The sequence below is a fragment of the Chondrus crispus genome, genomic scaffold (assembly GCF_000350225.1).
Source record: "Chondrus crispus Stackhouse genomic scaffold, scaffold_298, whole genome shotgun sequence".
Taxonomy (NCBI): Eukaryota; Rhodophyta; class Florideophyceae; order Gigartinales; family Gigartinaceae; genus Chondrus; species Chondrus crispus.
This window is the reverse complement of record NW_005179183.1, coordinates 49,343-73,936: the sequence shown is the minus strand read 5'-3', so window position 1 is coordinate 73,936 and position 24,594 is coordinate 49,343. Positions and strand designations below refer to the sequence as shown.

Below are 24,594 nucleotides of genomic sequence, written 5' to 3'. Positions count from 1 at the left end.
CCCCCGCCCCGCAATAGGTTACAGGTTACACGTTACACGTTTGATTCGCAAGAGAGAGAAGCACCCTTTCACAGGTTGTCTTTTCACCGATTATCAAAGATGCGAAACGTCTTCTGAAAATGGATTTGCTTCATTGACATTCTCTGTTTTCTTCCCTTATTACGAATTCCATGAACCTCTATCGTGCTTTCCTGCTACCAGGCTCTGACCAATGTCATCTACCCCCAGAGCCGTGCATGCAGAAGTTGTTCTCCGTGGCATTGGGTTTTCACTGTGGAGCCCTTAGATAAGCTTGTACAGTACCCACGGGTACTGTACTAGCCTATTACTGTACAAGGCGCGTTGGGGTCACCCTAGCTGGTACGATCAAAGAACTAGTTTTTTGTTCTTAATTTTATTGTAACAGAAACCGCTGTCGAAGAATTTTACATGTTTTTGAAAGGTGCCTCCTCCCGCCTTCGAAAGGTCCGAAATGTAGTGAAGTGAAGGCGCAGTCGCATCCATCTGTATTAATCCGATCCAAACAACTCACTTTCATTCGTTCTGCAATCTTCTCAGCGACAGTGCTTGTAACAACGGAGCGCATTCTGATCATTTTTTCCGCATCTCCATCCAGTGATGCTCGAAAAGACGTCATCAGCGTCTGTTGAGACGCCATGGGGCCAATCTTGGGATTCTTTGTTCACATCGTTACGTCCTTCGCCCTCTGACCTCAACACGCTATCTTCTCTTGTCGACACAATCGATGACACTCTTCGTGCGGGAAATATTTCGCATGTCTCTTTGCATGCTGGCAGTGGTTTTGGAAAAGGCACTTTAATTGCGGGTGACATGTCGCTGGACGTCTACGCGCAATTTGGTGCTACATTCTCTGCAACATCTTATTTTGAGAGTCACCTGCAACCAATGCTTGACGCGCTTACTTCTGCGAAAGGCATTCGTTTTGCAGATATCAACGACCGAGGATTGGCGATTCATTTCTCATTCGAAGGCGTCTCAGTACGACTTTTTGCTGCAGGTGCACTAAACTCTGGGCCCAAGGAGTTGCTCGCGATGCAAGGTGGAATCGGGAGACAGAGCTCAAATACAGAAAAAAGATCTTCAGGTGTGGGAAGCAATGCTCGTGGGCAGTTCCCAGCTATGGATGAACGAGGAATACATGTGGAGACATCCTGTGCATTACTGAGAGTTGGATTTATTGCAATGCAAAGTCCATTGTATAAAGATATGGTTCGAGTTGCAAAGAAATGGCGGGCTACAAGCGATTTTATGGTTTCAGAAAACCGACCTGGGGATTATCTACTGGAGCTGCTCATGTTGGAAGCCTATTTGGGTGCTCCTGTATCCCCACCAACGCCGGATTCTTATGCGACGATATTTAGAAGATTCCTTTCCCTTGTTTCATCTCAGAGTGGGACAGGTTCGGAAGTTGTCGCTGATGACGCCATGCCGCGATCCTTCCTTTCCTGGCCTGTGCTTTACAATCACGGTGCCGTTGAGCAAAGTATTGCGCTAGGTCTGCTGAAGACTGGAAGTGCAGACCACTGCTCGCTTGTTGTCGTCGATCCTGCCGTGCCGTTTGCTAATGTGGCCACTACCGTTGCAGACTGGGGGGAAATACGTGCTGTTGCTAGGAATAGTCTTTCTCATTTTCAGAATTCCGAGCTGCTGGAGCAACTTCAGACGAAGCTGAACAGTCTTAGTGAAGGTATGGAAGAGGTTATTATAGGCATGCAGCAAAAGATTGCACACCTCCAAAGCTTAGAGGAGTCGCCAAGACGTTGGTCTGGCAATATCCAATTCAAGGAAGTACACATGAATGGTGAGAATTGGACCAAAGTTACTGAAGTTGAACTGCGCACTGTAACTTGGCGAGTGAATGCGAGGAAATCTCGTACTGACGGGGTCGGATACAGCAAAATGGTAGATATTAGTCTGCAAAGGATAGGGAAACCGCTGACGAGGACTATTGACGTAGATGTCAACTTCCGGTCAAAGACGTCTAATCTTGTGTTTGACGCGAACAACGATCATGTCTTAATTGTGGGCAAATCTGAGGTTCTTCGGAACCGAAACTATCCGATTCAGATCACTATAGTTGCATAAGACTGCGATGTCAGTCGTGTTTTAAATAATTATCCGGTAAACAAGACGACAGGAAGCCTTTTATTTAAACACTGACCCAAGCATTGTGTGCTGACTTTCTGTTTATTGTGAATATCCGAATATACTAGGAGTTTAGCGGTGGGTTGGCGGCCTCTGCGGTTGCGAGTACTGGAAATCATGCAATGCTTTGAGCACTTTTCGCAGAAGAAATATAGGGTAGTGGCAGAAGAAGACATGCAGTTCTTCCAAATCCAATGTCAAAAAGCGAAACGATATTGAAAAATCTTAATCTGGCGACTTGAAATCGATGAATGTCCACCAGGTAAGCCGGTGGCTCGCAACTGAAAAGGTACTTGTTTTGCGAAACACCGCAAATCTAAAGCGTGCATAGGAGGAGGGAGAATGGCCTCACGGAATATAAACACGGACTGCGCTGTAAGTCCGTCGCCTCACGACGGATTACGAAGCAGTACTTGCATTGCAATAGTTGCATGAGCAATGTGGAAATATGAGCCAAGTGACGGATCGAGACCGAAAACAAAACCGAGCTCCTCAGAAAGTTGTGATGATGATTACAATAAACACTGAAAGAAGCAAGAAAACTCGAGCAACTGAAGTGCGCAGTGACAGAAATGGGGCAGTCAGGCAGTGTAGTGGTTGTATCGCATGGCAAACATTCATTCATATCGGGTTAGTATCCGGCTTCTTGAGATCATCTTCATAAAGCGCGCTAGATGGACTTCGATATTCAGAAACGTCGAGGACCTCAAATATTTAAGAAATGCTTTAAAATGTGATTTCGTGACTTACCAAGCTCGGACATGCCATCATCTGGATTTGCAGGAAGTTCCTCCCTGGGCGGTTCGTTAACCTGCGGGTAGGCGATCTGCAGACCAAAGAGAGACGGAAATAGGCCAAATGTGGACAAAGAAACATTGTCATAGTTAGCTCCGTACGGGTTGATACGTCCAAAAGGGGTGTGTTGCATTCCGAAGGGGTTGCCCGGGTGCATGCCTTGAGTCTGGCCTGCCGGTGTGGCGCGGTGCCCTGAAGGTCGCGGCGGAACGTCTTCTTCCGGCGCGGCATGCTCGCGCGGGTCGCTATCCTCGGCTCGCCCACGACCATAGATGGGAATCACGGAGCGCTTGTCAACGCCAGCTTTGCAGACCGGACATTGTGGTGAGTCTGCGCGTTGGCGCATCCATTTGTACAAACAGAGCCAGCAGTAAAGATGACCGCACGGCGTGACGACTGGTCCGGTCGGAACGTCGAAGCAAACGTTGCATTCGAAGGCGGACTCAGGCGAAGGGGATGATGAGCCCGTGGGTTCGGCGGGTGTTTCATCAGGTGTGACCTCCGTCGTTTCCGGGTAGCACGAGTCTGCGTAGGTTTCAGACTGGCGGAAAGAAGGGCGCAAAAGTCGGCGATTGCGCAGCTGACGGCGCTCAGTGGAGTTGGGCATTACGACGAAGACGTTAGTTCCGCCTTGGTTCGGACGTTGGTGTGTGACGACAGGTGGGTGGCGAGGAGGGGTGCTGGGCATGAACAAGAGCCATGAAAAATGTGGAATGCATATTGAATTTATTTTTTGTTTGATTCTTTTTTGGGCCCCTCCTGTGAATGGTGAATGTTGGCATGCTCCTTGTGGACTTGGATTTCCTACACCAAACCGTTGCGTGTTGGTTCCGCGATTCGCGCATCGTGGCACCGGCTTGGACACTTACACTCCAATCACTGCGCGTAACGTGAGCTAAGACGCTGAGGATAGTTTCAAGCTTCGTTGCCAATCTCTCTAATGCCCATGGAGCCACAGTATTATTTGGCCGACGGTCATGCGGGACATACGCCTGCGGCTTCCAGCAGCTAGCTCGTGGTTCTGTACATGGCTTGACTCAAACTCGCGCCCTCGAACTTTTCGGGAGAGTTTACTCAATATCCCCGACAGAAGGGAAATGTTTCTCTTTCCTTCAAGAGTCTTAACTAGCTACTAGCTCTAGGACAAGCGATTTGCCTCATATGAGGCCAGCTTTTTTTTGTAAAAAAATATATATATATATATTAAGGTTGTCCGTAAAGTCACGAAAACGCTTGTTTTGGCAGCGTGTTTGCTCATATTTTCTAAACGAAATTTTTTCAGACAACGCGTTTGGCGGAACTCACATCATACCGAAAACTGGGGGCATGTGAGTTTTCCACGAGTCTCACATCCTCCTGATCACAGCAGTGCCGGATCGACCCGTCTTCAAAGAAAACGAAGTGGGTTTTCCGTTCTTTTCATCAGCACAAACGAGTCTCAGACTGCACGGATCGTATCGATATGCTTCATGGACGCCCCTATCGCTTCATCTGCGCAGAGTCCATCAACGGATCAAAGCGCGACAGGATCTGCCACAGATGCCGTCAAAGCAACCGCGAAAGATAGACAAGTAGAAGCTTCTAAAAAGCGATCCTCTCCAAATGGCCCCACTCAGCCTGTCAAGAAGACGAAACACCTCGCTCTTTCGACTGAGGACCATCCTATCCTTGTGGCGAGCTACAATATTCGCTTCAGCGAGCATTCGCGCAGGTGCACGTGATTGCCGGGCGGCACAACGATGTACTAGACTTGCGTTTGTTGCGGGCAGGCACCCTTCTGGAGGTCAGTCCGCAAAACCCGTTTACTTCGCATCCAGCGATTTTGTGGGCAAATGAAAAAAAAAAAAAAAAAAACAGCGCGTTATTTTACGGACAACCTTATTAAATCGAAACTTTACAAAGTAGGTTTTGACATCATTTCTTTAACGCACATGCCCTCAGAAATAACACCTGGCAAAACATTGCGGTAGCAGTTGTGAATACACAGGACTTAGATAAAAATCCAAGAAAGTTTTAATACTCGGTTGACATTCTAAACAGGGATTTTGATTTCGAAGATATCAACACACACAACGTGTTGAGGTTGGTCAAAAGAGATTCTGTTTTAGACATTCTAAAAATGGCTGGAAAAGACGTGCAGATCTCACTAAACTCCATCCTTCCGCAACGCAGAAGTCAACAGCGGTGGCGAGAATATAATTTTCCTTCTTGTTGAGCAAGCGCACGTCGAGAAAAAACAAGTTAAAAGTAGCCTCATATGAGTTCACTTGTCGCCTAGACACTAGACGCCCGTAGTTGAGCTGCATATTCCATGAAGTCGAGCTTGCGGAAAAAGCTTTTGATCAACACACATACCAGCGGTCCCACAACCCTTCACATTACTCAAAATTTTACTGATTCTTCTTCCGAAAGAACCACGAAATCGATCATCCCAGCGATCTGAAACTAACCCACACAAGTTCAGAATCTCCGCAGACTTCACTGAAAATGGGTGATATCGTAATGTTCATCATTCCCATCAATCATATTGGTGATATCCTTTGGCAGCAGCTCCAAGTCGCTGAACATGTCATCCTCAATCTCCCGTTCATACATATCCTCAAAGTCTTCATCCTCATAGTTCTCTTCATCCGTACCATCCTTATCCTCCTCTTCATCTCTCTCACTCCACGGCCGCTGGACAGCCTGCCGAATTACAACTTCTTGTCCATCCGCTTGGTCATCGCCTTCCATGCGAGCAAGTTCACCAAGCGGTCCATCCTTCCGCAACTCCGTGTGACGCCTCCCTCTCGCTCTCAGTCGGATATGGGAGCGAATCTCATCAACATCATCCACATTGACCCAGACACTTTCCCCAATCCTTAGTTGCTCCAACGTCTCCCTCGGGCGCCTTCCCCAAATGGCAGCGACATGCAAAAAGCCAAGCCGCTCCGCGCCAATATCGACATACGCGCCGTAATTCGTAACGCGTTCCACGGTGCCTTCATATCTCTTCCCAATCTCGACATCCCGAATCGGCATTCGTTCTGTAAACCCCCTTCTTGGCTTGACCATACTAAGCCCGAGCACATTGGTGACGGGATTGACATACTTAACCCACACAGTGACGCTATCGCCCGTCCTCACCAGGTCCGATGGATCATGGACAAATTCAATAGCCATATCCCTGACATGAACGAGCCCATCTCTGACTGCGCCGACGTCGACATAAGCACCATGCCTGACGAGGTTTTGGACCTTGCCCACCATCTCCATGCCGACGGCGAGCTCCGATAAACGGATCCCGTCACGCATCATGTGTCGTTTGGGGGTCTTGCGGGCCAGATCCGCAGGCGGGGCAGTAACTTCCGTGGCGACATTTTCAGCGAGCGCGTCTGCTGCCGCCTGTGCTTGACGGAAGGCGGCGGGGCCTTGGTTGTGGCGATGCTGAAGTTTGCGAAATGTGGGGTAGCGCTTCGACTTGAGATGCTCAAGATGCTCTAGCGACTTTCTGTAGATATAGGCAGCGCTCTCAGAGGGCAGCTTGTCGGAAGCGTAGGGGGTTCGGGTTGCTGGTCGCGTGCGAGGGATGGGCAGGCATTGTGCGCGCAAGGACTGTCCATGGAAGGCAGAGTGCAGCGGGGAGACCGACGAGGCAGACAGGAACGCTGGCAGTGAGTTTGCCATTGTGATAGGTGTTTGAGAGAAGGTAAGAGGGAGTGGGAGGTGGTGGGAGGGAACGTGAGGTAGTAAGTTGGCTGGGGCTGCGAGCGAGGTGGTAAGTAGGGAGGTCGACCGCGGGGAGCTCAAGGACAACGATCAAAAGGGCTCTGTTCTGTACGACGTCGAGCCGTGCTCGAAAGCTCACAAAAGATCAGGTTCATAAAATCTTGACAAATTTAGGCGGAATCCTTCTACCTCCATTGGTTGAAATAATTCGGTACAAATCATACGCCATCCAACCGCGGTGACGCACTTTGCCACGTGGGATTGGGTAAGATCGAAGGAGGCTCATGCACACCTGTACAGATCTGTAAAGCACGCCTCCCCGGCTCGCCGCAATGGCACGACGACTCTCTGCGAGCTGAGCTCTGTTCAGCAGATCGCTTTCCCCCAACACTTTCGGTTGGTCGAAAAAAGCATTCCTTTCCCCCCCGCCCCCCACTTGGCTTGGCTTCCATTCAAACCCGGAGCCTCCCCTCCACCGCAGCCCCGGTCCACCACCCACTACCCCCATCCCGCCCGCACCATGGCGCCAAGACGCGTCGCATTTGTTCCCACCCCCGTGCGTGCCTCCACACGGCCCCCACCCGCCTCCATCACTTCTGCAAAGCCCCCCCATTCCTCCTTTGCCTCTGCACAAATCTATCGCGTCTCCAGTCCAAAAAGACCACATCTTCTCTCCGTGCCAACCGCCTACCGACCCTGCGTCCCGCTCCCCACTGCATCGCATACCCCGCTTCTAACGCGTCAACTATGTGCCCACACGTTCGGCACGTCTTCGAAGGCGGCATTTTTCGGCCACCCGCTTGCGAAGTCACATTCCCGAAACCGTTTCAGCCTAGCTGGAATGAAGCGCATCTCCCCGTGTGCAGTGGCGAAGGGTGGCGGCGGAGGGGAAGACACGCCGCAGGGAGGTGAGCCGGCCGCTGAATTGGTCGCGGGCTCATCCGTCGCCATCGACGCCCCGGAAACTGTGGGTGAGGGCAGACCAGACTGGGCACCAGATTGGCTTCCCGACTTTTTTGTTGATCTTCGAAAACGCCCTCTGCTGCAACTGGCTATCTTACTGCCGTTGTATGCTGTGCATTTGTTCTTCTTTTCGACAAAGGGGTGGAAATTTCGGAAGACTGTCATTCCGAATGAGAAGAACTTGTTCGGAAGTATAGGCTATGATTCTGTCGTCGGTGCTGTGGTCGCCTTGGTTTTTCTCGTGTGGAGGAAGATGTTTGTCAAGCGGAAAGAGGGGGAGGAGCCAGAGAAGCTGCTGCCTAATCTGCTCAAGGTGGATAACCCCCCGTGGAAAGTACCGAGGGAGGCGAAGAAGCGCATTGGCCAGACGGCTGTGTTGCTCATGGTCGCCTACTTGGCTTCGGGGTATGGCGCCGTGTTTTCGGAGCAGATTCTCTTTTTACTAGCTGGGTCGGGCGTACCGCTCACGACAGCTACCACGAGGGCGTGGAAAGTGCTTTCAGGACATCTCATGTGGGTATACATGGGCATCCGCATTCTTCGTCGTCTCAAGCCGTTTTTTCCCCCGAAGGGAACCTGGATGCAGTGGAAGTGGAAATCCAACTGGGTTTGGTGGGCAATCGGTGGTTATTATGTCAGCGCTCTGTTCTTTAACATGGCGGACGTATTGAATCAGCTCGTGCTACCGGCTTCTATGTTCGAGGAGGAAACAGTAGTGAGCAAGCTCATCAATCCAGAGAACAAGGATCGCATCGCCATGGCGGTAGGATCTATTGGGCCGTGCGTATCAGCACCTGTGTTTGAGGAGGTGTTGTACCGCGGGTTTCTGCTGCCTGCACTCGCATGCTTTTTCCCGATGTGGGTGGCGATTCCGGCGAGTTCGATACTTTTTGCGCTCCATCACCTGAATCCGACGATGGTGTTACCGTTAGCGATGCTTGGCCTGATATGGGCTATTATCTATTCAAAGTCACGTAACTTGACTGTCACTATTCTGATACATGCCATGTGGAACAGCCGAGTGTTTTTGGGTTCTTTGCTTGGCCTAGGGACATTCACCGACTTCGAATGAACAACTAATCTCACTCCATTATCAAAAATAAGATGAACGGACTATGCTTTACTGGTCATTCGCCATGAAGGTGTTGCGGCGTTCTTGTGCTGCGGTGATGTGGCTCCTTGCACAGCCGAGTCGGATATTTGCAAACGTGGGGCGCATGGCATGATGAAACGGCAGCGGGACATGACAACAATAACAGGGATGCGTGCAAGAAGTTTTTTTTTTTGTGCACGGATGCTGGCATGAAGACAGCGGAAGCAGCGAGAGTAGGAAGGGACCACTTTTGGGCGAGTTGGAGCAACTGGTTTGGAGGCATAGGGCGTGAACAATGCACATAACTCAGCTGTTACGGCTTATTTGACTGGCCGATACACCATACAAAAGGAACTCATCGAGTTGCAATTTACTTACAAAGCTTACGAGTAGAACGAGAGCAGCCGAGTGAAGTCACGTGTAACCTTTTCGAACCAATCATTGGTCCTTTCGATCTTCTTTGGTGTCCTAGCAGCGCCCTTCTTCACGTAGGAAACATTTTCGAGCTCGCCAATGTCTTGAATAATACCGCGGACAACCTTATCGGTCCGGGTCTGGCCATCCTCATCGATAGCTTCATTGATAACATTCAATGCATTCCTCAAAGCTGAAATGCTGATCAATTTCCTGACCGGGTCCGAAAGTTCAAGCTGAGGGTTAAGCTTGAACGAAGTGTAGAGATCAGAAATGCCCTTGGAATAGGCTTCAATCTTCGACAGCGCCGCCTTCCCGTCACTTGAGGACAGTATGGCCTTATTAACGTTGGACGAGTTGACTTGCGAATCTGGCGCGTTGAATCCTGTCTTCGGGAAGAGCACCTTGCTGAATGCACGCTCGAGCCCGCGAGCATTGTCGGCAGAGGCCGGGGCGGGGAGGGCTGCCGCAGCAAGAAGCGCGGCAGCGGCGGTGGCTCCGGTTGTGAGCAAAGAGCGGCGCGACACGGGCTGCTGGGAGGCACTGCAGATCCAGGTGGCCTTTGTTGGCGCGGCGGAGCGCGTGGGGAGGGCTGGACCGGTGATGAAAGCCATGGTCAGGAATTAGTCAAGGCGTGTGGTTTGCAACGCAGACGTGTGTGGCAAAGCGGAATGAACCGAGACGCAAGTCTGTGGCGGTGCTCGCGGGCGGAATAGAGGTGCTAGGGTTCGCCTTTATATCTAGATAGATTAGTGTGCAACGGATGCCCCTGGCTTGCGGAAAGTTTGGTATAGACTCGTTCAAAAGGAGGAGGTTTGGATCGAATGCCAATCCGTGAGACAAGGTTCGAGTTGAGACTGGCTTTTCGAAGGTTGGTGCGGTAGGCAAGCTGTTGTGAGAAGTTCTCTCCACGCTTCTTGAACCGTTGGACTGCAAACGACACACGGAGACATGTGATCTCCCTCGATCCCAATAAATCCGATAATTCCCCCATCTTCACATGTCATTACACTGCTTCGCATTACACCCCCTGGAGGATACCAGTGTTTCCTTCCACGCTACTGGTCCACCGCACTGTACTGACCAGCATGAGATGAGAGCAGCTTGCGTACAGTATTCTCGAGAAAAAAGAGAGCACGGACATCTGTTCACACGTGTCCAAGAAGTACAACGCATTTCGTCATCGTCAAAATTCCCAAGTGCGTCTCTACAGAATCGCTTTCAAGAAACTCAAAACGCAACAACGCTGCATCGCACTTCTCCCCTCCCTCCCTCTAACTCTCCCAACTAGTTCCACCCCCTAATCCCAATGTCGACCGCTCAACTATTCACCCCGTCTGAAAATGCGCTTCTCGACAGCCCCTTCCCTACGCCCCTCCCCCCACAACCCACTTTAACTGCGCCCTACGTCGACACCTACCTCGCCTTCCGCACACGCCCTCTCTTCCGCCCCATCCCCACACACCCTTTCGCCCCCCTCGACCTGCAAGTATCCTCGCACCTGCCCCCTACTCCTTCCCCGGCCCAACTGCTGGACATCGCAGTCCTCTTTCCGCCCTCCGTCACCGCCCCAATCGTCGCCCCCCACCTTTCGGATTTAGCAAAGCCCGTTTCACGCATGGTCAACTCTCTCACACGCGCCTTGGCTACCGCCGACGTCGTCCACGTGCTGGACTGTTTCGATGTGTTGCTCGCCCTCGCCCTCGCCGATGCACGTTCCATCGTCCTGGAAGCGCTTTCCTCACGCAGGGATCGCGGAGCGGCCGTGAAAAAGGTCGGCGAATGGGCCGCTATTGCACGTCGCATGAACTCACCGCAGGCCGATGCGAGGCTCGCCAATGGGCTGCGTGCGAGGGATATGCTCGCCGGTTTAGCTGCCTTGCTCGTCGACGCTTTGTTGGGCTTACCGCCACCAGAATCTGGAAAGCACGTCGCTCTCAAGCTCGAGGAGGACAGGAAGGAGGGCGATCTGATAGGGAAGGCTGCCAATCGGAGAAAGAAGACAGGCATCAAGGAACTCGATACGTTTTCAGGAGAGAAGGATCTCTCTGTGGATGCAGATTGGTACAAGCGGAGAGTCGCCGCCCAGCAGGCACGTGAACACCTCGAGCAAGAGAGGTTAGAGGAGCAGGACCGTGCGATTCAAGACGGAGGCTTCAATCTACCTGAAGAGGACACGTACAACGATGATCCAGATGAGGGGGAGCTTGCTGGAGAAGCTGCTATGAAGGACCTGCTGAATAAGACTCATGTCAGCGACAGCGACGATAGCGATGGCATGCCGGACGTCCCAGATGCTGCGTTTGGTGGTACGTCGCAGTCAGGTCGAGGGTATGGTCGCGGACGGGGTCGCGGTAGCGGTAGAGGACGCGGTCGTGGAAGGGGACGAGGTGGGGGTCCGAGTGGAGATTCTTTGAGAGGAGGCGGGAGAGCACGCGGCCATGGGCGCAACGGAGTGCCTCCTGGTTTTCCTGGACGCGGAAGAGACGCTGGCGGCAGCACACCTGCGTCCGCCTCTACTGCCGGTAACGGTTCTCTGGCATTCGTTACTGAAGCAGAGTCTGTAGCTGCACGACAACCAGCTGTTGAACGGAGCACCAGCGCCAGCGGGGGACGTGGTCGCGGCCGCGGTCGTGGGAGAGGAAGCAGCGAGACACAGTCACATTATGGAAGGCGCGATTGGAACCCAGCTGGAAGACAATCTGTTCGCAATCAAAGAAAATCAACTAGTACCGCTAGCACCGGCAGTCGGGGAGGCGGCTCCCCGAGGCGCGGAGGCGGAAATTCGCCAAGAAATTGAAACTGCGGCGGCCTGTTGCCACTAATTCCATCTATATCTCGTTACCAGCTTGCGCCATCTCCATTTTGAAAGGAGGTGAATTTGTTATTTGCTGTGTCATGGTAAGCGAGTGTATGAGCAGGGGGGTCGTACTCTCCTAGGCAAAGATGCGCCGAAACAATTGCGAAGGCTTGATAGAGCAGGGGTTTGAGGCGAAATATAAGATACGCCTAGACGCTGTGTCATCGACGATGAAAAGGCGGGCCATGGTCCCGCCTTTTTTGGTTACAGTGTCGTCTATGACGCCATACCCGTTCTTGAGTTCAATCGAGGAGAAGTTTCGCGTTTCATTTGACTTCACACTCACTGCATTTCATGCGTACGCGTCTAATGAAAGAAATCTTTCATGTATTGCACGTCTTGCAAGGAAAGAAAGAAAAACGTAGAAAGGAGGTATTGTACGACTTGCGTGCAGGAAAACCGGAATGATTATTGATTCGCTCACAGAAGCTCAGCCGAAGGTGTACACGCCCCTCTATATTGCAAGAGCTTTTTGTCAGCAGTGGTTCGGGAAAGAGTCGTTATGAGCCCTCCTCGAGTAGCAAAATCAATCACGACTCTGTTCACGACATCCTCGCTGACATCTACGGAAGTCTAGGTTTCATACGATCACACACAAAACGGTTCCAAAAATCATTGCTTTTCAACGAAACGCAGTGAATAGTAATTAACTTGTCTGTTCAAACTTAACACTTTTAAACCATTAAAATGGTAACACATCTACCGTCGAAAAACAGGTCAAAATATCGTAAACAAGCCAAAAAAACACAGACGGAGATAAGCAACACTTGTTCGGTTGCCAGTATATCGTTTAAGGACATTTGAGGCACTTCTCCTCTAGCGGGAGGGGCGAATGATTTCAATCTGTGGTCCAAGCGCTTTTCGTGCCTTTTCTTTGTCCTCCGAACTGCGTGAGATGCTGTGAACTCTTGTCTCGTTGGCACTGCCCGCTTTCGCGACCATGCGTCTATGCACCACAGCAACGTATCGGGTCAAAATACTAAAACGTCCACAAACAGATTTATCTGGGCCTCATATCTGGAATGCCGCTTTGAAGAGGAGATCCTGCACTACGCCGATTTCCCAAACTACTAACTTTCAAGCTGAAGTTCACCTTGACTGCGAAACATTGCACTGTGCAAAAGATTTTCCATACTTATTACAACCGTATCAGTGTATTGCGAACAAGGCTCAAAAAGCCGAGAGAGGTTGCGTTATTCACACGCACTTGAACCAAGCCCGTACTCGTGACAACACCCCACAAGCTTCACGTGCTCACCCTGTCTCTCTCCCCGAGACGTCCCCTGTCCCGCAAAAGCCTCAACCTGAAATGACACCACGGGGCAACCCCCGTTCCCTCTATTTAGAAACTGGTCAACCCCCGTTCTCTCTATTTAGAAACTGGGCAAAAAGAACCGCAAAACATCATCCCCTACCGCCCCATCATCTCCCGTCATCTTCCGTCTCACTATCATCTGTCCTGCTCTTACAAAACCCTAATCCTGCCCCCCGGCCCTCCACATTGGCATCTCTCCCTACCTTCACTCGCACCCCTTCATCTCCCCCTACCGTCGCTATGCTCTCCTTCCTGACGTCGTCCCCCATGCATCGCCTGCGTCCATCCCCACGCACTCTCTGCACGACCGTGGCGCATCTCGAGCCCATGCGCTACGCGCTCGCGCAGGCGCGCCGCGCGTATAGTCTGGGCGAAGTTCCGGTCGGCGCCGTCCTGGTCTGCAGTTCTGGGGCCGTCCTTTCCGCGGCACACAACCTCGTCGAGTCGCTGCACGACCCCACTGCGCATGCCGAGATCCTCTGCGTGCGCCGCGCCGCCGCCGCCGCTGGCAACTGGCGGCTGCACGACACCACTCTGTACTCGACTCTAGAGCCGTGCCCTATGTGTCTCAGCGCACTCGCTCTCGCCAGAGTCGGCGCCATCGTTTACGCCGCTAAAGACTTGAGGCTTGGCGCGTGCGGCACGTGGCTACCCTTGCATGAGGAGAAACATCCGTTTCACACGTTTCGAGATGTACGCGGCGGCGTGTTGGAGGACGAGGCCGCAGAGCTCATGAGACACTTCTTTAGGGAGCGCAGAGCAGAGGGGAAAGCCGCGAGGGGCGACTTGTGCAGGTCGGCGCACCTCGGCTGTAACGGCACGTGAGTGAACAAGGTGTTTCATGTTCAATCGCGAAATAACATAATTTACAAGAGGGTAACCACAATTCCTCTTCTACAAAGGCCTCCAGTCGAGTGCATCTTCTCAAGTATGGATACAAAAACATGCCTACACGCAGGTCCCATTCTGTGTTTAGAATCAACATCGTCCTTCTGCTAAGCCCCACCTCCCCCAGCCTTCTCTACTAGCTGCCGGCCGACCGCTCCCCGCCGGCAATCCTGAGCACCCTCTTCGGGTCTTTGCTCAAAAGGTCAATGCACGATCTCTGCTGTCGCAAAATCGGCCACGCTCCTGAGTTTGTCCCTGCTGCTGAATCTACGCGCAATTCTTGCGCCGCCGGCCACACGCAGCGCGATTGTCAACGCCTCCGCCGAGTCTTCCAGAGGCTCATCGGGCAGTCGTGCCACCGCTGTCAGCTGCTGCGCCTTCTCTGCCGCGCGCTTGGCAGCCGCGAGCTGCTCCTCAAGGTTGCGTTTCCGATCTTCTTGGAGCGAACGCGCCAGCTCCTCGTCTTGTTTTTTCCGAAGACGACGTGCTTCGAGCAGTGCGGGGATAGTGTTGGAGCGAAAACGAGAGTCCATGCGCTCGATGTAGGAGTGCGAAAGAGATTCGATCGACGACGGGCTTGGGTCTTGTGCGTGGGATGGGATAGGGACAGGCATTGAGACGGCACGTCGGGTTTCGTCGAGCCTTGTTGAGGTGTCCATACTCGATGATCCGATCTCGCTGGAGCGCTCAGACGGAGTAGCCGTCCCCTCCGACCCAGATGAAGCCTGTTCCGCGGACGTAGTGCCTTCACCGGCCATGCTATCGGTGCTCAAAATTTCGTCACTTGAACCACTAGAATCAGAATCGTCGGAATAGTCATTATCCGATGACTTTTGGTCGTTATTTTCAGCCTCGGCAAGCGAGACGGCGATGGCTGCTGCAATAGCGGCTTCCTCATCATCCATGACCGAGGTCGGAGGTAGATTGGGACGACTGACAGAAGCTCGTTCAGTGACACGGCGAGTACGAACAGCCCAAGACTTCTCCCGGAGGCGGACGGGACCTAGAGCACCGTCTTCCAGACTATGGGACTCCAAAAATTTGTCGAGGTCTTCAAGAACGACATTCCATAAATCATCTGTGATAGAATTGTATGATTCCACGCCTTGACCATCTTGATTTCCCCAGACAGCCAATCTTTCACCGGAGCGAGGGTCTAGAAGAGCCAGATGGGGATGACCGTCAACAGGAAAGAATGCTTGGTATCGGTCGGCATCCGAGGAGCCTTTCGTGCGTCTTCACATGAGGATTTCTGCAATATGTCCAAGACCGAAGAGCTTCTTGGGTTGGTGGTAGGCTCCCGCACCCCAAGCCGGGCGGGCGCCAGGTGTTGCGGAAGAAGGGGCGGAAAAGCGGCTGGGTAACAAGAGCACAAGAGCTCAAGAGCCCATTTAGACTGGCGAGATGCTGCCCCTACCCTAATACAGGGGGGGTCGCGCAATAGTGCTATCTTAAGTAGTGCCGCCCTCGATTTAGTGCTATGCGAAACGCCATGGCACGGGTTATCATAATGTCCTTTAAAGATGGTTTTGTGTGCTTCCTGAGTAAAAGGTCGTATTTTGGTTCCCTTTGTATAATGGCAACCCTGCAATAGTGCCACATATACAGGTTTGTGCCGGTATGGCACTATATCGTGGGACCCCCTGTACGAATGACTCCAGGGTTTCGACAGTGTATGACTTTACCGCAGTTCATTTGCTCATAATAAGCAGCTGTGAATGGTCAACAGAGGGAATGCTACATGCCTGCTCGAAGGGTACAGTATACTGTACAATTAACTGTAACGATCCTGTATTGCTCGGGAGCAGCAACCTGCTCAAGTGCGATCTCGTCTGCATTACGGTTTTTATCCACGAGTGCCGACTCCCACCCTTGCCCCTCTAATGCTGCACCTCATAGAGCATCGTGTCCTCGACAAGTCCAATGGACGGGGTTCTACGGCGCCAACCTAATCCCTTCCGCGGCTCTGGCCATAACCATGCCGTGAGGGCTGCGTTGCCGCGCTGTCATCCCTGACAATGTCCGCATTCTTCACCACACCATCCGCCTCATCCTTCGTATTCCGCGTGCTTGCCCGACGTTGGTAGCCACTTTGTCCCGCATGTCGGTTACACCTTTGGGGTATCGTCCGCTTGATCGGTTTCTGGCATTGCACGGTAGCTGTCACTGAAGACCCTGCCCCCAGATTTCATCTCGCAGCCCCATACGCTGCTCAACAGTGACAGCGCGCCTCCATCAACCTCTTTGCTTCTCAATTTGTGGCAGACAGGTATTCGCCGTCCTCGCCCGCCCACTGCTTTCGTTGAAGACCATAGGGCAAGGTCTCATCTCGCGGCCCTATGGCCAATTCAACGGAAAGCCCGCCTCCATCAACGCCCTAGTTTCCCCATCTGACGCATCATTCTGGTCGGCATTCAAATTCACACGGTGATTCGCAGTAACGACCATGGCACAGAATCTTATCTCCTACTCCCTCCCGTAGCCCCGTCCCCAGTTACACCGCACACTGTTTGCCCCCTGCTGAACCCGCCAACTCTAATAATGTCGGCGCTCTTCACCGCACCCCCCGCTACGCCCTCCGTATTCCAAACGGACCTACCCCCCGTCTTGATAAGTAGTTTGAGTCAGTTGCCGAATACATATTAAATGCACAGTGCGCACGCACAAAAGAACTGATGGAATGCTATACATTTGGACGTTTGCAATCGCTGCAAGTTCCCTTGCACTGTGTTGAGCTGCAATAAAGTTGTTTCTGTTATGGGGTCCCATCGATACCGTAATGTACCAAGCTACTAAGTGAGCCCTCTCTATTTCCCTGCCGTGCAACTGAAACCAGAAGCGTTTTGTTTTTGCACCCTTCTCGTCGTCTACTTGGACATACTTGCAGCTATCGTCCAGAAATTGCGGATTCCTCATGACGGCTTATCCCTGCTCCTGCATCCAAACCCACATCCCGCAGCTGATCAAACTGCTGATGAGTATTCACACCATAAAACATCGAGCGCACCAAAATAACGGGCACCATAGTCGCGCTCCCGCTCACCGTCGTGAACGAGAGCAAACTCACGGCTCTGAATCGAGGACAACTGAGCGTTAGTCTGTCAGTATTCGTGCTGTCGACCCGAAACTCCTGTTTAAAATCCTGGCATATCTAGCATTTGGAACATGACCTGAAGAGACAAAAGAGAGGAAGATTTTTATTTGGTGTTGTACGGGAAAACAGAAGGGCAATTCCCGGGCCTGTGAATGCTATGAACGACTGGTAGCCACTACTGATCGTCTTCAGCTCTGCCTACGCATACGGTGTAGCGCATTACTTGTTTGAGAAACGTTAAGCAGCTACAGAGGTGTCTACAGTCTCACTTTGTTTCGTAGTTTTTGAAGGAAAGTTTGAACAAAAAAAAGGGGGCTATTTTGAGCGCCATGAAATAGCAACTCGAACCCATTTGCAGACCAGTCTCGGTATCTAAAACTAGGTACGGGGCTGCTTTGCTCCTATTAGGCTCAAATGTGCAGAGCGAAATCAAGTCTCAGGAGATAAACAGCGTGCTTTCTGAAACTGCTTATCAGAAAGAAATACTTCGTCTGGACTACAGAGAACATAAACACTTTGTTGAAGTGAGTGCTGGTTCACAGTTTGCAACATCACACAGTTGATTATCTCGATAATATCATTGAATTACAAAGTACTCTGGATGCCTGATGAAGCGAAGAGGAGAGCATGTTTGTAATCTAGATCCCCTCAAAACCCATAATAGCGTATGTTTCGCGAGCCTGGTTGCTGGAATTGCAAAAGACTCTGCCCGTTAGACATGACCCACGAAAGTTGTGAGTTAGTCATCTCTATCGAGAGGCTGGTAGTGAGCGATTAGCATGTTCCAAGTCTGAAATGAGTTTCTGTGGCAACCGGCGGGTTCGAAGTTCCTCGCGAGCGGGCGTGGACGACGTCGTCGGGTGATGGAGACGCGCGCGTCGGGAGGAGGCGAGGACGTGTGTCCCTCTGAAGGGCGGCTCCGTTGGCGATGCTCCCCGATCCGATGATCCCCTCCTCTGGGGATCTGTCGGGGGCTGCCTTTATTCTGGCAAGGCTAACTGTCGCGCGCGGTAGTGGCATTTCGCTTCGCTCTTGAAACAAAAGGCTGGCAGGGGCCGTTCTCCGTCTCACAGCACTGGGCCCTTGGCCGGGCCACCGATGTGCCTCACACGACAGAGCCCTCCCCCCGCACTACACCTCGGGCCTTCACGCATCCGATCGCCCCGAGTAGACCAGAGCGTCCCTGCCCGCGAGGCACGTCGACCGGATGCGATCGACGAAGAGCCGCAGCGCGACGCAGGACGGTACAGTTTCCCAACAACGGACATGGCGTTTTAAAGGATGCCTTCGAGTATCTATTCGTCATTGATATTGTCGGGAATGGACTCTTTGAATCAGAGCACCGTTGTTCATCTCCGTCTGGATAAGTTCCGTTTGATCCTGAAGGATGTCTGCGGAGAACACAGAATTTTTTTTTCAAAAATTCTGTGCTTGAGATGCATTCCAGGGGCTGCTGATCAAACCATGGCCGAGCGCTTGTACGGGACTGCATTTCTTTACGCATCAGGCTCCGACAACGTCTGTTCGACATTTTGCCTCTCAACCTCGCTCTTTCGCATTCCCGCAAGCACCCGTCCCACTTAACAATCCAGGTCCGGTAACGCACGGTTTACAAAAGCTGAGAGGTTGTGTTCACGTGTTGCACAATCAACACGCCCTGAAGACTCGTTTTCAACCGAGTCTGATATCATTTTCAACGTCCTCCAAAAAGAAATCCTTCGTTGGCAAGCGAAAAAGACTTTTGAGGCTGGTCGAAGGCTTGGTTACAGGATTGAGAGGATCAGATCCTTACTTGTTTGATAGGAAACGCGCTCTGCTCTGTATTCTCTGTTAAATACGGTGAAGACTGACGTTCCGTAGAGATCAGCCGGTCATCATGTCAATAATGGGTATGGCTGACAGGCTTCTAGAACGGAACGCTGCTCCAGACTGGCTCACGCGGATCGGCATTCGAAAATTGCTTTCAGAGCGACTCGTCGACGAAAGCAGCGCTACGGTTGAGGAAGAAATGCGACGTAAGATGGCGATGATCAAAAGCTTGAAAGGTGAAGAAATCGCAATTGAGCAAGAGAAAGCAAACGAGCAACATTACGAGCTTCCGACAAAATTCTTTCTGTTGACGTTGGGTAAGCGGAGAAAATATTCGTCTTGTTACTACGAGTCGCCAGACGCGAGCCTAGACGCGGCAGAGGAATCGATGCTACGAATGTATTGCCAGCGGGCCGGGTTGAAAGACGGGATGTCCGTGCTTGACCTTGGATGCGGGTGGGGAAGCCTTTCGTTGTACGTGGCGGAGAATTATCCGAATTGTAAAGTGACCGGGCTGTCGAACAGTTGGACACAACGGGAGTTTATTGAGGGGGAGGCGCGAAGGAATGGATATAAAAACTTGAGTATCGTTACTGGAGACATCACGAAAATCACACGATTACAAGGGATCACGAGCAGTTTCGATCTAATCATGTCTATAGAAATGTTTGAGCACATGAAGAACTACGGGGCTCTTCTTAACAAGATCTCGAAATGGATGAAAAAGGACGGCAAGCTATTCGTGCACATCTTCTGCCATAACAAGTATATCTACAACTTTGAGACAGAGGGGCCGAGCAACTGGATGGGGCGATACTTCTTTACGGGGGGTACGATGGGGAGCGATGACATCCTGGGCTATTTCCAGGAGGACGTGAAGCTGATCGAGCGCTGGAGAGTAGATGGACGGCACTACGCGCAGACATCGGAACATTGGCTGCAGAACTTTGACAAAAACATCGAGGAAATCCGGGGCATCTTGCGCAGTACATATGGGACGGAGGCGACGAAGTGGGAAGCTTACTGGAGAACCTTCTACTTGGCGGTGGCAGAGTTGTTCGGATATAACAATGGCCAAGAGTGGTACGTAGCGCATTACTTGTTTGAGAAACGTTAAGCAGCTACAGAGGTGTTGGGACGATATTCGACCTCATACGGGATGAGCCTTTGGGACAGTTTTCATTGGACTTGAAATTATTTTTAGAGTGCACAACTGAGGTGTTTTTTTTGTAATTAGAGTGCAACAGCAGCATAGGCATGAATCACAGCCCGAAGATAAAGTGATTCAAATAAATATAGATGTCTCCCTCTAAGAGAACAGAAGCAAGCTGCGGGTGCTTGCACAACTCTGAACTTGCTTCTGTAATATCTTCAAACCCAAGTGGATATTAAAAAAAAGTACGAGAATCCAACCCCCTGTTGCTTTTTTGACTATCAGTGCATTGAAGATTTGTTGTCCCAACGATATGCAAGATGTACATAAATTATGGGGGCAAAGACGTGACAGAAAAGATGTCAAAACTACCGTTTACAAATATCGAGATGTTTCCCTCTTTTTTACCCATGAAGAATGGCCTATATCGTCTGGACATTACGAAGAGAGGGTGGACGCTTTGGAGCGAGGTTTTGTGTTTGATGAGGGCGGCGTTGGCGCAGCGCATGATTTGGGATGTACGGCATTGTAGCCCCAGAGGGACACTGCGACAAACGCGTCGCATATTGAAGAGAAGGTAAAGGGTTGCCTGTCGACAGACGCGATGAGGTTAACATGTGAAGGGATGGGAATGCAGAAGTCAATGCCCGTGTGGAAGTGGATGAATCTACAAGGGCGAATCTGTATAAACAAGTTTTTTTTGTTTTTGTTTTGTTTCAGAGCCGGGCGTCAACGCGAAGTTGTTAGGAAAAGGGGCGATTGGACGGATATGATGCAAAAAACGGCTGATTGTGAGCTTTACAGTAAAGTGACGCGAGTATCCCCTCCAGGCTCCACGTTGACATTGGTGAAATGGAAAAAAAAATGTCCACGAATCGCCACCAGGTACGCATCAGGAAGACATGTGACGAATGAAAAGTGGCGAGAGCGGCTCGATGGGTGCTGGGCCACCTTTTTGCGGCCAATCAAAGCGAGATTAGGATTAGGCAGTGTACCAGGCACAATATCTTGGGGCGAGTAGAAGTGAATCTCGCTTCCCCTCTGTCCGGTGGCCCATCTTATCATATCGAATGCCGTTCCGTCCCGCGCGTTGACAGCCAGCATCATTCCGCGTTTAAAATTCGCGGCCTCTGTACTGTACCCTGCCGGGAGTGGTACCGTACCCTTGAGCTCAGATACGCACTGTGCCCTACAGACTGTGCAGCATACTGTATTCGTTTCTCTGCATCTCACAAAGCTGTATGCCTCCTTTCCCTTCTAATCATCCAATTAGCTCTGAAAGACAAGCATTTCCCGAAAAGCCTTCTCTATGGTTCAGTACGGTACAACTTAGATTCTTTCTCGCCCCTTTTCCTCTCAAGACACACCCTTCACATTCGCGCACCAAAAACCCTATTGCCCTGCCAAACTACTATCACACCCAACCTGCAAACCTTGGGGCCACTATAAAGAAAACCCCCATCCTCCACTTTGCTTCCACATCCGATCGTCTGACTTCTAACCCAACTTACCCTACCCTTTCCGACTTCCCCCGCCCTCCAACGCACCCCTCCCTACCCCCCCGCGTACGCCACCCCCTCCCCTCCCGCCCACTACTACCCCCTACCCCCACCATCCCACAATGGCTCTCGAAGAGTTCCGCGTCCGCTTCGGCAAGGCCATCACCGAGCTCATCGGTACGGCCATGCTAGTAATGACCATCCAGCTCTCCGTCGCCGGTGGCCTGTCCAGCGCCCCGATCGTCATTGGTCTTGTCCTCGTCGCCCTGGTTTACGGTGGCTTCCCCATCTCCGGGGCCCATTACAACCCGGCCATCTCCCTTGCCGTTTTCGTGCGCGGAAAGATCTCTCTCCGTGAGATGTTTGTCTATTGGCTCTTCCAGATCGGTGGTGGCATCCTCGGTGCACTGCTTGGCGGCGTCATCATCGGAAGGACCGCAGGTATCGCTATCGGCACTGGCTTTGGCTTCCTGCAGGCCTTCCTGGCTGAGCTCGTCTTCACAGCCCTCCTGTGCTTTACCGTCCTTGCCGTTGCTACTAACAGCAAGGTTGAAGGCAACTCGTACTATGGATGTAGGTGACTTGGAGCATTCCCACATTTTATCCCTGTCGACCCCTTTAACATACTAACGATTTGTTGTTTATTTTTTTGTCTTTTTTTTGAATGATGTCAGTCGCAATCGGTCTGGTCGTCTTAGTGGGAGCTGCTACCGTCGGCCCCGTCAGTGGAGGTGCCTTCAACCCCGCGGTCGCTCTTGGTCTCGTTTTAGTCAAGCACTTTTGGAGGCTTGGCTACGTCATCTGGGTCGTTCTTGCCGAGCTGCTCGGAGCCCTCGGTGGCGCTATGATATTCTATCTATGTGTTCCCGATGAGTTCGAGCATGTTGGCGAGGAAGCTCGCAACTTGCTCCCGGGGCAGAATGCCTAAGATTCCGTTCCCTCTCCATCGCAGTCATCGTTGCATGTTGTCGCATTTCAACGTGTCTCCGTGTCTACAGTAAATTGTTCTGTTTTTTCGAGGTCCCTGTTTTTTCGTTGAAGAAGTCACAACTCCCTTGCATAACGACTATCTTAATTCAAATCCGGCATACGTGGAGAGAGCTGCAGCTAACCGGTCCCCCCGCATCGCGAAATTCTACTCATGTTTGCATGACGCGGAACGCACATTCGCAGGTCTCCCGAAAGACTGAGCGTGTCCAGGCCAGAGCTCTGATTCCAATATCTGACTGTAATGTTTGATTAGTCCAGAACAGCATCAGAGATCAGAATTACAAGTGTACGACATGTATCCACGTGTCAATATACAGCATCAACTCATTAGCACGCTTTGCCTCCAGCGTGGCAACTCTCAGCTGCAGCGCACATGATTTCGAGTTTCGCAGCCGCAGGGCTACGGTTTTTAGAATATCGAGGGTGGCTTTCAGAATTTCGAGTACATTTGTAACCACATTATGGCGCAGACTCCTAGGCTGCCTGGGCGAAACTCCTTTTTTATTCACCCTACAGCTGCAGACGGCCGCTTGCTGCTTCTGACGTAGCTCTGGTCAGCGTGTTATTGGACATACCTTAATCGTCCTTGTGAAGCATGGATCCGAGAAGATCGAACATGCTAACATCACCTTCTTCAAAGTTGATGTTGACATCTACAGTACCAACGGAATTGTCCTCAGCATCCTTGACATCGAACGATCCGTTGATGCCCGAGACAGTGTCGCAGATGGGGAATTCCACTGTCCCGATAACATCATCACGGCTACAGTCAAAAAGCAAAACGTTTCATCGAAACAATGTTAGGATGTGAATAGTGGCCGTGTGTACATAAAATATAGGATAGGAAGGATAGAGAAACTTACGAAAATGTGTCCTCATCCATGAGCTTGAGGATAATCTTCTCGTACTCTCCCTTGATGTGCTTGACTACTGTGGAATCCCAATCCGGTGAAGAGCCATCTTTCTCGTCAGTCTTCCAGACCTGTGTGAAGGATGTCAAAGTGATGTGCGTGAGTCAGAGACAGAGGATCGAACAAGAGATTGCATCGTTCTGGTTCGCCGTGTTCTTGTTGAGAGGAGAATATCAGGTCACTTACCTCCTTGTCATCGATGAGGACCTTCATGTACAGATCGCTGGAATGACTGAAGCTTCCGCCCTTAATCCAGATGCTAAGCTTGCCTTCCATTTTGTGAGATTTTCAAGTAGAGTCCGCCGACTGTGAAAAGAGTGCGACGAATAGATGAAGCTAGGTGATACGGTATGGGATCGGCAGTGCACGACGATGGGGAGGGGAAGGTAATGTGTGGAGGTGATGGTATGGCAATGGTACTTATGTAGTGTTGGTTAGTGTATTCTGCTGAAAGCGGTCTGGAAGCAAAAGCCACGTGGATGGAGTTCGATTCGTTTTCAAAGGAAATCGCTGGATGGCAAGAACAAGTGGCAACGGGAAGAACAGGAGGGACGACAGCGAGGGCGAGAAAGTGGAGATGACAATTGGTTGATCGAAACGTAAGGAAATCGGACCACGGAACAAATAGGTGCGTGGCGCATCGACAAATATCTTGATTTGATTTCGGGCGGGCTCGCCTGGCCTCGCCTGGCCTCGCGTGTTCTCCAGGCAACGAGATCAGGCGTCAGTACATGGTGGAAGGGTAATGCCCAAACTAGCCACTCAATGCACTTAAATTGCATTGCTGGGACGCCCCGCTTTGCATTTTGTCTTTGGACCTTGAGGCCCATGCTTACGCTACAGGACGTCAATATGCGCTCCAAATGAACCTGATAAACTGATGCCGACATCCAGACATCCAGGAATTTCAACAAGCACTGCGTCATCATGATGGTG

General features: G+C 51.4%; 15 protein-coding genes; 7 read left to right on the top strand and 8 right to left on the bottom strand.

Annotated features, from left to right (window-relative positions):
- Positions 1-394: 394 nt before the first annotated feature.
- Positions 395-586, bottom strand: CHC_T00005500001 (hypothetical protein). The gene has a single exon (XM_005717118.1). The coding sequence runs from the start codon at positions 584-586 to the stop codon at positions 395-397; it is 192 nt and encodes a 63-aa protein (XP_005717175.1).
- Positions 587-618: 32 nt separating this feature from the next.
- On the top strand, positions 619-2,106 carry CHC_T00005499001 (hypothetical protein). The gene has a single exon (XM_005717117.1). It carries the CDS (start codon positions 619-621, stop codon positions 2,104-2,106), a length of 1,488 nt encoding a protein of 495 aa, XP_005717174.1.
- Positions 2,107-2,138: 32 nt separating this feature from the next.
- On the bottom strand, positions 2,139-3,591 carry CHC_T00005498001 (hypothetical protein). XM_005717116.1 is given in 4 exon segments: positions 2,139-2,658; positions 2,659-2,717; positions 2,917-3,568; positions 3,569-3,591. The coding sequence occupies 2 exon segments, from the start codon at positions 3,566-3,568 to the stop codon at positions 2,659-2,661; spliced, it is 711 nt and encodes a 236-aa protein (XP_005717173.1). The 5' UTR covers positions 3,569-3,591; the 3' UTR covers positions 2,139-2,658.
- Positions 3,592-5,048: 1,457 nt separating this feature from the next.
- CHC_T00005497001 (hypothetical protein) lies at positions 5,049-5,267 on the bottom strand. Its single transcript, XM_005717115.1, has one exon. The coding sequence runs from the start codon at positions 5,265-5,267 to the stop codon at positions 5,049-5,051; it is 219 nt and encodes a 72-aa protein (XP_005717172.1).
- Positions 5,268-5,272: 5 nt separating this feature from the next.
- Positions 5,273-5,404, top strand: CHC_T00005496001 (hypothetical protein). The gene has a single exon (XM_005717114.1). It carries the CDS (start codon positions 5,273-5,275, stop codon positions 5,402-5,404), a length of 132 nt encoding a protein of 43 aa, XP_005717171.1.
- Positions 5,405-5,439: 35 nt separating this feature from the next.
- Positions 5,440-5,982, bottom strand: CHC_T00005495001 (hypothetical protein). Its single transcript, XM_005717113.1, has one exon. It carries the CDS (start codon positions 5,980-5,982, stop codon positions 5,440-5,442), a length of 543 nt encoding a protein of 180 aa, XP_005717170.1.
- A 2,770-nt stretch (positions 5,983-8,752) lies between these two features.
- CHC_T00005494001 (hypothetical protein) lies at positions 8,753-9,028 on the bottom strand. Its single transcript, XM_005717112.1, has one exon. It carries the CDS (start codon positions 9,026-9,028, stop codon positions 8,753-8,755), a length of 276 nt encoding a protein of 91 aa, XP_005717169.1.
- Positions 9,029-9,048: 20 nt separating this feature from the next.
- On the bottom strand, positions 9,049-10,133 carry CHC_T00005493001 (hypothetical protein). XM_005717111.1 is given in 2 exon segments: positions 9,049-9,860; positions 9,861-10,133. The coding sequence occupies 1 exon segment, from the start codon at positions 10,131-10,133 to the stop codon at positions 9,861-9,863; it is 273 nt and encodes a 90-aa protein (XP_005717168.1). The 3' UTR covers positions 9,049-9,860.
- A 315-nt stretch (positions 10,134-10,448) lies between these two features.
- On the top strand, positions 10,449-12,712 carry CHC_T00005492001 (hypothetical protein). XM_005717110.1 is given in 2 exon segments: positions 10,449-11,939; positions 11,940-12,712. The coding sequence occupies 1 exon segment, from the start codon at positions 10,449-10,451 to the stop codon at positions 11,937-11,939; it is 1,491 nt and encodes a 496-aa protein (XP_005717167.1). The 3' UTR covers positions 11,940-12,712.
- Positions 12,713-13,581: 869 nt separating this feature from the next.
- CHC_T00005491001 (hypothetical protein) lies at positions 13,582-14,139 on the top strand. The gene has a single exon (XM_005717109.1). The coding sequence runs from the start codon at positions 13,582-13,584 to the stop codon at positions 14,137-14,139; it is 558 nt and encodes a 185-aa protein (XP_005717166.1).
- Positions 14,140-15,105: 966 nt separating this feature from the next.
- On the top strand, positions 15,106-15,618 carry CHC_T00005490001 (hypothetical protein). XM_005717108.1 is given in 2 exon segments: positions 15,106-15,312; positions 15,313-15,618. 1 exon segment carries the CDS (start codon positions 15,106-15,108, stop codon positions 15,310-15,312), a length of 207 nt encoding a protein of 68 aa, XP_005717165.1. The 3' UTR covers positions 15,313-15,618.
- Positions 15,619-16,797: 1,179 nt separating this feature from the next.
- On the bottom strand, positions 16,798-17,118 carry CHC_T00005489001 (hypothetical protein). The gene has a single exon (XM_005717107.1). It carries the CDS (start codon positions 17,116-17,118, stop codon positions 16,798-16,800), a length of 321 nt encoding a protein of 106 aa, XP_005717164.1.
- Positions 17,119-19,172: 2,054 nt separating this feature from the next.
- CHC_T00005488001 (hypothetical protein) lies at positions 19,173-20,549 on the top strand. XM_005717106.1 is given in 2 exon segments: positions 19,173-20,222; positions 20,223-20,549. 1 exon segment carries the CDS (start codon positions 19,173-19,175, stop codon positions 20,220-20,222), a length of 1,050 nt encoding a protein of 349 aa, XP_005717163.1. The 3' UTR covers positions 20,223-20,549.
- A 1,297-nt stretch (positions 20,550-21,846) lies between these two features.
- On the top strand, positions 21,847-22,734 carry CHC_T00005487001 (hypothetical protein). XM_005717105.1 is given in 4 exon segments: positions 21,847-21,879; positions 21,880-22,330; positions 22,432-22,685; positions 22,686-22,734. 2 exon segments carry the CDS (start codon positions 21,880-21,882, stop codon positions 22,683-22,685), a joined length of 705 nt encoding a protein of 234 aa, XP_005717162.1. The 5' UTR covers positions 21,847-21,879; the 3' UTR covers positions 22,686-22,734.
- A 389-nt stretch (positions 22,735-23,123) lies between these two features.
- On the bottom strand, positions 23,124-24,018 carry CHC_T00005486001 (hypothetical protein). XM_005717104.1 is given in 5 exon segments: positions 23,124-23,323; positions 23,324-23,510; positions 23,611-23,729; positions 23,845-23,934; positions 23,935-24,018. The coding sequence occupies 3 exon segments, from the start codon at positions 23,932-23,934 to the stop codon at positions 23,324-23,326; spliced, it is 396 nt and encodes a 131-aa protein (XP_005717161.1). The 5' UTR covers positions 23,935-24,018; the 3' UTR covers positions 23,124-23,323.
- Between the last annotated feature and the right edge of the window lie 576 nt (positions 24,019-24,594).

Excerpts from the sequence above, each read along its gene's own strand:
- CHC_T00005500001 (XM_005717118.1), bottom strand. The coding sequence starts at position 586 with ATGCGCTCCGTTGTTACAAGCACTGTCGCTGAGAAGATTGCAGAACGA.
- CHC_T00005499001 (XM_005717117.1), top strand. The coding sequence starts at position 619 with ATGCTCGAAAAGACGTCATCAGCGTCTGTTGAGACGCCATGGGGCCAA.
- CHC_T00005498001 (XM_005717116.1), bottom strand. The coding sequence starts at position 3,568 with ATGCCCAACTCCACTGAGCGCCGTCAGCTGCGCAATCGCCGACTTTTG. Across the intron at positions 2,718-2,916 it reads TGATGGCATGTCCGAGCTTG|TTGCTCGAGTTTTCTTGCTT; the intron begins GTAAGTCACGAA and ends TGCGCACTTCAG.
- CHC_T00005497001 (XM_005717115.1), bottom strand. The coding sequence starts at position 5,267 with ATGCAGCTCAACTACGGGCGTCTAGTGTCTAGGCGACAAGTGAACTCA.
- CHC_T00005496001 (XM_005717114.1), top strand. The coding sequence starts at position 5,273 with ATGAAGTCGAGCTTGCGGAAAAAGCTTTTGATCAACACACATACCAGC.
- CHC_T00005495001 (XM_005717113.1), bottom strand. The coding sequence starts at position 5,982 with ATGCCGATTCGGGATGTCGAGATTGGGAAGAGATATGAAGGCACCGTG.
- CHC_T00005494001 (XM_005717112.1), bottom strand. The coding sequence starts at position 9,028 with ATGTGCATTGTTCACGCCCTATGCCTCCAAACCAGTTGCTCCAACTCG.
- CHC_T00005493001 (XM_005717111.1), bottom strand. The coding sequence starts at position 10,133 with ATGGGGGAATTATCGGATTTATTGGGATCGAGGGAGATCACATGTCTC.
- CHC_T00005492001 (XM_005717110.1), top strand. The coding sequence starts at position 10,449 with ATGTCGACCGCTCAACTATTCACCCCGTCTGAAAATGCGCTTCTCGAC.
- CHC_T00005491001 (XM_005717109.1), top strand. The coding sequence starts at position 13,582 with ATGCATCGCCTGCGTCCATCCCCACGCACTCTCTGCACGACCGTGGCG.
- CHC_T00005490001 (XM_005717108.1), top strand. The coding sequence starts at position 15,106 with ATGACCGAGGTCGGAGGTAGATTGGGACGACTGACAGAAGCTCGTTCA.
- CHC_T00005489001 (XM_005717107.1), bottom strand. The coding sequence starts at position 17,118 with ATGAGGAATCCGCAATTTCTGGACGATAGCTGCAAGTATGTCCAAGTA.
- CHC_T00005488001 (XM_005717106.1), top strand. The coding sequence starts at position 19,173 with ATGTCAATAATGGGTATGGCTGACAGGCTTCTAGAACGGAACGCTGCT.
- CHC_T00005487001 (XM_005717105.1), top strand. The coding sequence starts at position 21,880 with ATGGCTCTCGAAGAGTTCCGCGTCCGCTTCGGCAAGGCCATCACCGAG. Across the intron at positions 22,331-22,431 it reads AGGCAACTCGTACTATGGAT|TCGCAATCGGTCTGGTCGTC; the intron begins GTAGGTGACTTG and ends GAATGATGTCAG.
- CHC_T00005486001 (XM_005717104.1), bottom strand. The coding sequence starts at position 23,934 with ATGGAAGGCAAGCTTAGCATCTGGATTAAGGGCGGAAGCTTCAGTCAT. Across the intron at positions 23,730-23,844 it reads TCCTCATCGATGACAAGGAG|GTCTGGAAGACTGACGAGAA; the intron begins GTAAGTGACCTG and ends TCCTTCACACAG. Across the intron at positions 23,511-23,610 it reads ATGGATGAGGACACATTTTC|CCGTGATGATGTTATCGGGA; the intron begins GTAAGTTTCTCT and ends TTTTGACTGTAG.